The 12,336-nt window shown below is 43.2% G+C and overlaps 1 protein-coding gene across 1 annotated transcript in view; it reads right to left on the bottom strand.

The window, feature by feature from the left end:
- Window positions 1-5,638, bottom strand: part of runx1t1 (RUNX1 partner transcriptional co-repressor 1) — a 59,292-nt gene extending 53,654 nt beyond the window's left edge. The window contains exon 1 of the mRNA XM_076106333.1: window positions 5,116-5,638. Coding sequence (XP_075962448.1) covers window positions 5,116-5,143 — 28 coding nt within the window. The 5' untranslated portion in view covers window positions 5,144-5,638. The remainder of the gene's footprint in view (window positions 1-5,115) is intronic.
- Between the last annotated feature and the right edge of the window lie 6,698 nt (window positions 5,639-12,336).

Genomic DNA, 12,336 nt, shown 5'->3' with positions numbered 1-12,336 from the left:
CTGTCTGCGCCCACCCCTCTCGCTCTCTCCCTAACACGCGCACACATTCACACACACACACACACACACACACAAGGACAGACACGACTTTTATGGTCAGGTTTTATGGACTGACGGCAAAGCAAGCCGGTCCATTCTTCAACAATTGTCCTCTCGTGAACTAGGGAGAAAAAAAAAGGCTCCTAATCGCACAGTTTCACAGCTCATACTCGCCATCAATCAAACCTGTCTGTGTGTCCTCGGCATTTGTGTGAGCGCGTGTGTGTGTGCACGCTCCCGTGCACCCGACATCCCAAACCTCTCCTGAATCACAAAACAAAAGCTATTAGAGATGGCGGCGCGGTAATCTCTTTCCACATGTGCCCACACACGTACACACTTTGCCTTTTCATACAACAGTCACAAAAGACATGCAAAAACACACAAACATACACAACCACACAGACACACACACACACACACACACACACTTCCACTACCACCTCTGAATTCCCTTCCACTGTCTACATTTTAAATGTAAATTGTGTGACAGGTGAATATTGAAGAGGTGAGCGATAATGGGTAACATCTTCACTCAGCCACATTATCGCCGCTTCGCATCACTGAGAAGTGCCCATTCAATATCGTTACCTTTGCCAGAGTGCAGAGAGAAACGCACTTGTGTGTGTCCCTTTGTATTCATTAGACACACATAGACACCTGCATGTGCACTTACGCTCACACACACAGTCACAGAATCCCAACCAGTGGCTTATCTTTTGGAATAAGAAAAGGGGCTTGTCAGGATGGCACATTGTATGTATGTGTGCGTCTGTGTGTGTGTGTGTGCGTGTGTGTGTGTGTGTGTGTGTGTGTGAGAGAGAGGAAGGCAATGTGCATTAGGGCGATTACAATATCAGCCGACTCCAGATGGAGGCAGGAAAATAAACAGTGGGAGAGAGAGAGAGAGAGCGTGAGGGGAAAGACATCATGAGAAGGAGCCTAAGAGAGAGATTCTGTGTGTGTGTGTGTGTGTGTGTGTGTGTGTGTGTGTGTGTGTGTGTGGCAGTCTGCCTGTGTGCGATACAGTTTGAGAAAGTGAAGTTAATTAGCAACTCAATCCCAGTCTATATAGAGAGGACTGAGAGAGCAGTATGTGTGTGTTTGTGTTGTCCTGCACATGTCTATCAGTGTGTTGCAGTCCAAGAACCCTGAACTATAATTTAGATCCAGCCAGCCGTCTTATTGAAAAATACTGCGAGTGCAGCTACTGTATCTTACTGTTTTCATGACAGTTAAGGAAAGGAAAGGAGGAAGTTTGGTCACATTCAGGAACTGATGTATTATAAATATGATTTCCCGTTCTTTCCTTAAGGCTTGAAGTGTAAAAAACCTATGAAGAATTAACTGCGTCCATGAAACTTGATGAACCGTCAGACTCTGCCCTATTGGCGTCTTCTTCAGTTGCTCTATAAGTCTTGCGTTATCTGGAGTAAAAACACGAACAAGGCCAATAAAATCAGTTTGTTGTGCTCACTGTTGACTTTGACATTAAATAAGCCCCTGTAAAGGCCAACTCACAACTACAATAAAACAAAGACCTCTTGCTTTTGTGAATGCAGGAGAGCGAGCACACACACACACACACACACACACACCACACATACAACACACCTTTACACAAATCCATACACAGACCCACACACATATGCGAGTCAGTTTATACCGCTGCTGCTCTTTCATGGGTGATGAAATTCAATAAGCAGTGAAGAGAACTGCCCTCTCGCTGATAACCATCAATGGGCCTATTGATCTACAAGGGCGTGTGTGAGTGGGTGCATGCACATACACACCAACTCCCTCCATAATTCACTCTGGGACTTGGTAAGAGATGGCTCTGAATAATCAGAGCAGATCTATACATCTCGAAGGAGTGCGTGGAACAGTGGTTTTAGTATCCAATTCTACTGCTGACATTTGTCCCCTGACTGCATGGCTGCTTCAAATGCACCCTGTGCCTATTTCAAAAAGCTCAACCCATCTTCATCTTTATACATGCAATAACAGAAGGAAGGAAAGATGACTGTTTTCCTTGAATGACGTGTCAAACAAACCTTCCAGATTGAACTCCGGGACATTGCAGTTACATGAGATTCCTATTAGCCAACTGAAGCACCAGAAAAAGCTCACTTGTTCCAAGCTTGTGTTTGCTTCTGCATGCTAAGCAAAACCAACTTGCCAAGAGATGTGCTTAGCTGATTATTGTGCGACTCAACCACCTTGAACTATACAGGTGGGTGATGCAAGTTTTCTGGGCATCATCCAATACCAAGCCTTTGCCTTTTGGTGGTTTGATTATTTGCATCAACATGTAGCTTTGAGAAAATTGGGCCCTGCTGCTGATGCAGAAAAAGGCTTCATGACGTAGCCGGCATATTAACTATGTTGAGTCATCATCACTTATTCACCACATAGCAAACCTGGACCGCATCCAAACGTCTGTGTGTCACACTTAAAAGAAGTGCTTTGTAATCACATCACAGCGCTGGAGCCTCGATATGACTCGATATGACTCGGTGCCAAAGGAGAAATCAGTGTTTTCCCTCAAAAATAATAGTAATTTATTGTTTGAGGCTGTGATCTAAAAAGCTGTGTTTGAATGCATCATACAGTACAAGCTATTAGCTCTTCGCATCAAAACGCACTGAAGGAAAAAAAGACGACATTGTTTTTCAACTTGCCAACCAGGGTTATATATACGTGTTTCTGTGCTTGAACGCGCGTGTGAGTGTGTGTGTGTGTATGAAGGCGATAATAAAATGGCTGCCATCATTTTTGCAAGGCCACGTCTGTGTCTGTGAGCGGCGGCCTGATGCATTTGACCCTATACAGCCTGAGAGCTGGGAGGAGGAGGGAGGGGGAACAGGTGTGAGGCAGGCTGGTGGCTGGACAGATGGCCCCTGGAAGTGCTAGCTGATGCTGCAGAGCCTGGACCACTGAGAGTTAGCAGCTAACGTTAATACTAGTCTGTTTATACAGCTAGCACGGACGATGCAGCAACACACACACACAGACACACACACACACACACACACACACACACACACACACACGTGTGCAACCAAATGCACACACAAACACAGTGATAACCTGCAAACAACACTTATCATTTACTCTCCCCTCATCACCAGCTCTGTTTACCTTTCATTTACTCCTTCTGTCCCTCTGTCTCCCTCTCTCTTTATCTCTGTAAACACACACACTCCAGGTAATGGTCTTTTCAGTCAAGTCACCACTTTAATGGAAGTCCCAGTGGTCCCAGAATAAAAAACAACGGATGACACAATAAATGATGGCCAGGGTAACCAATTCAAATAGAATGACCACTGCAGTAAATAATGATAACTCAACTGATAATAAAAAAACAAATCCTAATATTGAATCTCCATTTGGATCACTTAAATAGGCTACCAACACTAAGACTATACATCATCATGACAACCCAATATAATTCTAGTGTGTTGGATTCACAGAAGACATGAGAAAATTGTCTGACTACCTCAATGCAACTGCTCATAAACACTTCTCCTTTTTTAGTTATATTTAACTAGGCGAAGACTACATCAGTGGGTCACGCTTTTAAGAGGAGTTAACAATCACTCTGTCGGATGCCTACAAAGTTTTGCATGGGACTGTTCGGGATGCGTAAAAAAAAATGTCCAAAGCCCTGTGGGTTTCCAGGAGATATTTTCCTCCCTCTCTAATCCGAGCCGTGAGAACAGGCGGGCATCGACAGCAGGTTGAGCCCCAGCCGTCTCCTTCCCCAACCCGCAAGTCTGCTCTCGTCCCAGTCGGGGGAACACATTCCCACTGGAGTAAAATATAACCCGAACCCTTTAATTTCAACCCTGCGCCACTCCATTAAAAAAAAAAAAAAAAGAGAACCTTTATTTTTCTTTGCGCTTTTCGGTTATGTGGCGATGACAAAGTCGCAGCGGGTGGAGATGGAAACTGCATATGGATTTAAGAAGATGCGTTTGATAGTTGTGACGGAGCTCCGGAGGATGTTTTCAAATGCAAACTCTGAAATGCAAAGTCTCCCTCTGAGAGCAGAGGGGGAGAGGAAGCTCCTCACTGAGATTGGCAAAGTCGCTGCATCCAAATATGTCTTTGCACAAAATCATGTCATTAATGGCAATTCGTCTTATTCGGAAAATAGTGAAGAATATTCTATTTAGTCAATCAAATCTGTGAATTTCAACTTGTGTTTCATTTTTTTTTTTTGATTCAAAGCCCTGCATGCTCTCAGCACACTGGTACATTATTGTCTATCCCGTACTGAGGAGTGGCGATGCACGCCTCGCTATAAAACATACGTCTCGGTGCCCATGCTTTCTGGGGATTATCAACTGGTATTCACTTCGAGACATGCGTCTTGGCTGATCGAAAGGGAGTCACCAAAACGTGATCTGTGAATTTAAGTTGCCTGATGCCCGAACAACTCGCCATATGTCCAAGCTCATGAATTGAGAACTGATTTTTATGGAGACATGCAGGGGCCAACTGTGAGTTGGTGTCACAATTTGGTTTCAACAAACTGAACCAATAATTCAGATACAGGAAAGCTACAGTTGTTCTTCAAACAACACAAAAATGAACTGGTTGCATAAAGTGTATATTTAAATGGGCGGTCATACTTGTGTAACATTAGTATGATGCGATTTTAAACTTCAATTTATCAACAAAATAAAAATCAGTGCTAAGCCTGTTTCTGCCACAGCACAGACACGCTTTGTTCGCTCCTGCAATATATTTGTTATAGCAGTTCATCTCAGACAACGAACATAAAATACAAATAAATACAAAAAGCTAGAATGTAATTGTTGGCTTTATATGCCTGCATGTTTTTAAACAAATCAGTCCACGTCTATCATCCTGGAGCACAACAGCTTGTGCCTATTTAAAATTGAAACAAATGAAACAAATCATCAATGTCAAATGATTTAGTGGGTCAGCAGCTATTTCGTGTTCTTAATTTGGTGCACACGCGTCTAAATGAGGGCTCAGAATGCTCAGCCAAGGCGTAATTAAAAAAAGAAAATTAAATCACAACAGCAAAAGAGAGAGGCCACTTACACTGAAAAGAGGCAGAAATTCCCACCATGCGGTACGTTGATGTGAGAGGGCTAAATAATTTCCAGTCCTTTTGACTCCGCGCAAGCTCCCCTCGATGATCCGCTTGTGTCGGGGAAGACGAAAGCTACAGAGTCCAGCCAGCTCTCAGGGGCTCAACCGGTAGACTTCCAGCAGCTCAGAATGTGGTTCAAACTCCGACAAAAGAAGAAGGGCAGCTCACGGCTTTGCAATAAGTGATCAGTCACTGGTAGATATTTCAGGATGGAAGAAGCCGGGAGTCTTGTAAAAGCGCAGACGCAGAGAAGGAGGAGAGATGAAACAGAGATGGAGAGGGAGGACGCAGTAGTGCGCAGGGCACCCGTCTGGCTTCCTATCCGCCTTTCGCACTTTCCTTTCAAAATCCTTTAAACGTCGAGTCGGTCTAGGTCGTAGAAATCGGCGTTTACGTATGAGGAAAAATGCATGCACACACCCTCGGTCAAAGGGCTCCTTGTTTTTCTGCTTCTTCGTTGGCGTGGGGAAGAGGAGTAGCGGCACTCTGCCTCCAGTCGGCGGTGCGCAGCAGAGCCAGGTGGCGGTGGGCGGTACCGAAAGCACTGCCTAGGAGGGGGGGGGGGGGGGGGGGGGGCGACTGGGCAGCAGCATCTGTGTGTCCTAAAACAGGTTGGAAAAAGCGGGGTCAGGTCAAGTCGAAGTGTTTTCTACTGTACCAGCGGCTACCGAAGCTTCTTCACGCCAAGGGCTCCCAGGGAGATCACCCCTAAGGTTTTTACACAAGGACGCAGGAAGTTAGTCGAGAATTAAAGGACAGGTTCACAGTTTTTTTTTCATATCTGTCTGCATCATGCCTCGGTAATTGTCTCCTCTGTCCATACTGGCTGTGATGAAATCAAATCATTTCCCAATGGAATTCCAATGTAAGAGTTGGTGGACAAAATGTCCCTTTCTGTCCAAAAATGAAAAAAAAAAAACATCAACTCAAAAAAACTTGACAAAAAAAGAAAAAATGCAATACATTAGACATGTCATCACTAAAGCATCGCTCCCTTCTTGGGAAAGAAATGTGTGGAGAGAAAAACAGTAATGGAATAGCAGCGTCAGACTGTCATCTCCAAATAAATCTATAGCATACAGATCAGCCAGTGCATGCAGTGGATGGAAAGTGCATGAATTAGAAATTTCTGGAAATTTCTTTGAAATCTAGTTAGAATTTGCATTAAATCTGGGGGTTTAAACTTGGCTACATGTCTGAAGAGGGAATTTTGTACAAAAAGACTGCAACTTTGGACGATAGCCACTGGAGTAATCTAACTCGGACAAATGAAGCCTCATATTCGATTTAGCTAAACAAATGTTTTTTTTTGCACAGAATAAGTACTTTAGATTCTCTTCATGAAGTTATATTTGCTCCTCATTCCTGAGCACACAATGGGACATTCTAGCACAGAAATGTAATATCTGTGCCTAATCAATGGAATTACTTTTTGAGGGGTCCTATGGACAGGAGCCACAGATACAGCGACCGATAACTCTTTCAATGCACACATTGTTTTAAGACATGGAAACAAAGGGAACCTATCCTTTAAGCCTCTGTTTGCTTTAGGTGGGGAGTAATTAGTTATTAGATCAAAATACGTTAATTCTCAAAAATAGTATGAACTAGGTTATTTATTTAGTTTTGCTTGGGACCCCCCCGGAGTGTCCTCAGGGGCCCCTAGCGACTTGCATAGTCGTGTAGTGTGATGGATAAGAACCAGCCAGCTTAGTGCTAGAGCGGGTTGGTTCTTGTGTGTGTGTGTGTGCAAAGAAAACGAGGACTGTGTGATGCATGTCTGCACTTATACACACATTATATCTCTAACTTTCCCTCAGCTGAAAAAGGCACAGGCAGGCTGGCCTGCAGTAACCTAAGGCAAACACTTTCCCCAGACCATCTGGAAGTCATCTCGCCCGCAGAGCCAGTGAAAGCACAGAGCAGAAGCTACGTTTACAACTCGGTGATAACAACCGGTCCGCTTGAACTGCATGGTTGAACAAGTCATGCACCAAAGCCCGTTTATAACCGTCTCATAAATTAAAAGATTCTACTGTATTCTATTTTGCAATGCTCATATATTTGTAGGTATTTTGTCCGGAACAAGTAAACAGTAAGGTGGCGTTAGCAACAACAACACAATTTGGCTTAGTTGCGAGACATTCTTAATAAATATTCATTTTCCTCTGGCCTGTTGTCAGACTACTACCGTATTTTCCGCACTATAAGGCGCACTTAAAAGCCTTTAATTTTCTCAAAAAACGACAGTGCGCCTTGTAATCCGGAGCGCCTTATATATGGATCAATTGGTTAATTGGTTGATCCATACTGGTTGTACACGGCGCTCTGTCAAAATGTTTCAGTACGACTGGTAAACTACAAAGCCGCACCGCGGTAAACACCGGTACTGTGCTTACTCCTAGTCCAACACCACTTGTGTGTAGAAAGACCCCAAAATGTCACCTTTCAAGAGACACGCTTACGACGCTATTCTATTCTATGCGCCTTATAATCCGGTGCGCCCTATATATAAAAACAGTTCTAAAATAGGCCATTCATTGAAGGTGCGCCTTATAATCCGGTGCGCTTTATAGTGCGGAAAATACGGTACTTCTGGTTACATGGTCTCTATTCCTGGGAAATACAAAGGATACTCTTGAAAAAAAACTAATTCTGTGTGTATTTACTACCAACATATTTAACTGTCATGCACTTCGTCCCGTGTATATAGAGCATCGTTATCACAAAAGTAACTTCTTCCACTTTTGTAACATGTAAAACAGTCAGTGGATTATTAGCACACCATCGACGCAGAGCTTATGTTCCCTCAACGCAATCTCTGTGGGGAAAAGATGATGCCATTAATGGCAATTGTTTGCAACAGTGCCATTGTGCATTTCTCTTTTTTTTTTGCTTCATCTTTCTCTCTCTCTCATCTCTCCCTTGTCTCACTGCTTCTGCAATGAGTTTTATTGTGTTCTCAAAGGGAATATAGATAGATACTGTCTCTAGCACTCTCACAAGCACAGAGCAAGGACTCTTTGCTCTGCTTCCATTTTCCAGTCTGGGTCCTTTTGTCAATTTCTGACAATGGCAGTGGGCTACGCAGGATGTGTGAATAGATATGGGGGTGAAGGTGAGGGATGGAAAGGGAGGGAGGGAATAATGAACGATAAGAAGAGAGGAAACGAAAATGAGACGTGGTTCATAATGAAACGAAGGGAAGCCTTTGGTGAATACATCTTTGAGAAAAGAAGTGGCCCCTGAGTTAGGCATGAGAAAGGTGCAGAGAGTAATATGTGCCCACACAAACATGAGCAACCTAACGGGGTCAGAACAAAACAGCGGGGCTGTGAGGATGCCGTCACTCCTCGCCTATTTGTGTCCTCTGGTTTGTTCCCGGAGAGCAAGTTCTCTCATGGCAATCACAGCGAAACATCTTGACGGCCGGAGGCACAAGGATAGGCGTTGAGGAAACCTGCAAGGGAAAAGAGAATAGGGCAGTGATCTGTGTGTGTGTGTGTGTGTGTGTGTGTGTGTGTGGTGTGTGTGGTGTGTGTGGTGTGTCCTGTGATAACGGTGCGTGAGAGCAGGAAACACACAGTGCCTGTTTTTGCTGCAAGGGTTCCTGGAAGTCAGCCGCCCAGTGTGATCGGCGACAAGCACACACACACACACACGCACTTGTGAGGACGCACACACATATACACACACAGGATACCTCGCCTCTGAAAGGGAAAAACATGCTGCGTCTGATACATGTGGACACAGACAAGCAGACTTCCTGCATTTTCCCACCTACTGGGCGGCCACCTGTAACACACACACACACGCGCACACACACACTACATTTGTGGAGACAAAGCAAGAAAAGACCAATATAAGTTGGGAGTTGACAGTAAACAAGTGCCATTCGAACACCCGTTATTATCTGGCATTGGGTCAACATAGCCTGAGGGCAAACAGCCTTACATCAACATCACCCACATCACCAGCAACAGGATAAGCAGAGAGACAACTAATGTAAAGAAGCTTACTTCGGGCTGGATTGTCATTACAGGAACAGTGTGTAGCATTTTAGGGAAATCTGTTGGCTGAAATATAATATAAAATCAAGAAGTATCTTTTCTTTAGTGTTTCATCACCTGGAAATAGCGATCATTGTCTTTTTGTTACCTTAGAATGAGCCCTTTGAGAGGGTCCTCTTTACCGAGACAGCCGCCATTTTTCTACAGTGGCCCAGAACGGACGAACCAAACACTGGCTCTACATGACGCCATTCGCGCTTTCACGTTTTCTAGTAGTTCACCGTAGTTCTTCCACACGCTTGGCACACAGCAGAATAGAATAGGGACGGACATTGAATTGTTTCCCGTGGTCATTTGACTAGTACAAAAGAAAATTGCGATTGTTGTTAGTTGTTTTGGTGACAACACGTCAGTGGGGCTGTAAAGTGGGGCGCTTTGAAATGGGCAGTGATGTTTACATATGTGAGTATTACAGGAACAAAGGAAGCAAACCAACTGTATATAAAATAGTTGAAATTAGACACATTTTGACTAATTACAAAAGTAAAATGCTGCTTACATATCAATGTACAAGTGATGATAATCCGGTGATTGATTTGTAAAACACTAACAGGGGCCAACAAAGAAGCTTGTCCAAGGTAACAGTAAGTTGAAGTTGCGCTCAAGTGAAAAAATAAGTAGCATTGCTGGAGACAGGGAGTGCCAGTCTGTCAAGGGACTTTTAATAATTACCTTCCCAAGTTTAACTGATTAAAAAGTGCATATACTAGAAAGAGTCATGAATTCCGTGTTCACTGGCTCACAGTTGATATTTGAGGAAATATTTCGGGGTTGTTGGTTTAACTGGAGGTATTTCTGCCACATGACATTCCATCATCAACATGCCAATTAAACACACACATGCAATACTGAACCGAGTCAAACGCAATCATTTTTCCTTTCACAAAATAACAAAATATTTAAATACGACATGCCACACAGATTATTCTACAACTCATGGAGAAAGTATTGAAAAGCAATACATTAAAATGAACAGCTCAAACACCATCCCTAACCCTCCTTTGATAGAGATGGAAAGGGATTGTGGGAGAGGGACGAATAGAGAAAGAACTGCATGATGGGATAGCAGCTGCAGTGCAGCATCTTAGGCAGGTACAGTGTCTGGAGAGGGATCTTACTCACACACTGGGGTATTATGGAATTCAACCCACCGTCTGGCTCGTAGCAAAGGAGAAGAACTAAGTGGGCGAAAACTGACAACCTTGCTGTCTTCCATGAGAATGTAGATTATCTTTCCAACTTTCAGAGAAGACTGGCTAAATGTCTTGACAGCATGCAAACATGTAAGACAATAACTTTCAAATCCCACCATTGACAATGCTGTCTTGTTATGTCATATATTAAAGGACAAAATCCATGTCTAATGAGCGAACAGATAAGTTGTCATCTTAACGAATATATCACATTTAAATGTGATGCAGGGGGTGTTTCCTTTGTGAAAGTAGAGAATAAAGACACAAATATGGATATCCCCACTGTATTGTCTTTGCGTATATAAAATCCCCAAATGGCAGATATATAGGCCTGTGTCTGACTTTGCTTCTCTCATGGGGCTTGGAGGGTATCCCACAATGCTTTGAGGGGCTGTAGTTTTCCATGTGCATTTGATGTGAAGACGTGAGAAACTCCCTGCCGGTTTGCCGCCGTCACCAGCATGTTCCTTCTGGTTGTGAAAAGAAAAGAAAAAACTTGACAGACAAGATTTGAGAAATGTTTAACTCAAAGTCAGCGGAGCCTCTGAAAGTTGAGACCTGATTTTACACCGGGGATGATGGAATGAATTCATTTGCCAAGACAGGACCACGTTTTAACAACTGGAATTGTACTTAATCAATGAGACCTTTAAAACGCGTCTTGGAAAAATTTGGAAGCCTGGTATACTTTACGTATCCTGGGGATATTAAACACTCTGTAACTCAAAGTCACACAGGCATCATTAACTGCTCACAGACTCACAGACAAAAACAGGAGCTCCCACCATATCCATAGTTTTCATCCAATAAGAATTAACGCATTATGAAAATGCAATATAGGCATTTCCTTTACTATGAAGGTTTTGCCCTTTGTAATTCCTACCCTCAAAGCTTCTGTTTCGACAGCTGTGGTAACACCTTTGTTATAATGTCACTCGATGGATGAATCATCTTCTGATCCTCTTGATGGTGAAACAAATGTATAATGGAATTCAATTGATGAAAGTACTCGTCAGCTCAGAAAGTAATTAACCACCTATAACATTATGCTTTTGTCTAGAGAAACAGAAGTGTGTGTGTGTGTGTGTGTGCTCACTGTTTTCACTGACTCAAGAACACACTTACACTGTTTATTCTCGTCACACAAGGACACATTTAGATGAATGAGAAATATAAAGGAAAACGTCGCATTCATTAACATTTCACAAAATCGTAACAATGTTACCAAAATGTTTTCTTTCATGGTGGATTCATTTTACCTATTCTGTTTGGTGATACAATGATAACTGCATTATATGATTCTATAGATTATAGCAGATTGAGATACTACCACAGCTCCAAAGGTTTGAACATATTGAATTGAATAGTACTCCGGTCAAATTAAAATGACAGTGACTCACTTTGTTGAGGAGTCTTCTTTATCAGCTAATGGATACAAAGGCAGTGTGTCCTGATTGTTGCTATCACCACACGGTCTAAACAAATCCTTTAGGTAAAGGTACAGAGCGAATACTCACGCCTCAGGTACTGAACTTACAATGACATTACCGCATGTTAGAAATACATTTGGGAACTGTATAGACAGTACAAGGAGGGTGACGCAATCGGTAAGATATAATGTAGAAAGAGCAAGGATCTTTGAGGAGAAACAAAGAGAGAGATGACAGATTGAGAGAAAGGGGAAGTTAGAGAGATTGTGTGAGCAGCTCGTGTCTAACCATGCCTGCATACTTATGTGAAACAGTTCATCCACACATGTATGCATAATGGCTGCCGAAGGTTGCTGTGATTGGCAGCAATGCTCCTGGCCCCATCCATCATCATCACCCACCTTGCTACACCTCGCTTGCGGACCCGACTTCCCAACTTCCCCCAAATCATCGGCCAGATGGCCCTCGCCAACGCT

The sequence above is a fragment of the Anarhichas minor genome, unplaced genomic scaffold, assembly GCF_050575085.1.
Source record: "Anarhichas minor isolate MPS153535 unplaced genomic scaffold, ASM5057508v1 ptg000033l, whole genome shotgun sequence".
Taxonomy (NCBI): Eukaryota; Metazoa; Chordata; class Actinopteri; order Perciformes; family Anarhichadidae; genus Anarhichas; species Anarhichas minor.
The sequence above is the reverse complement of the archived record's forward strand: the minus strand, read 5'-3'. Positions and strand labels throughout refer to the sequence as shown.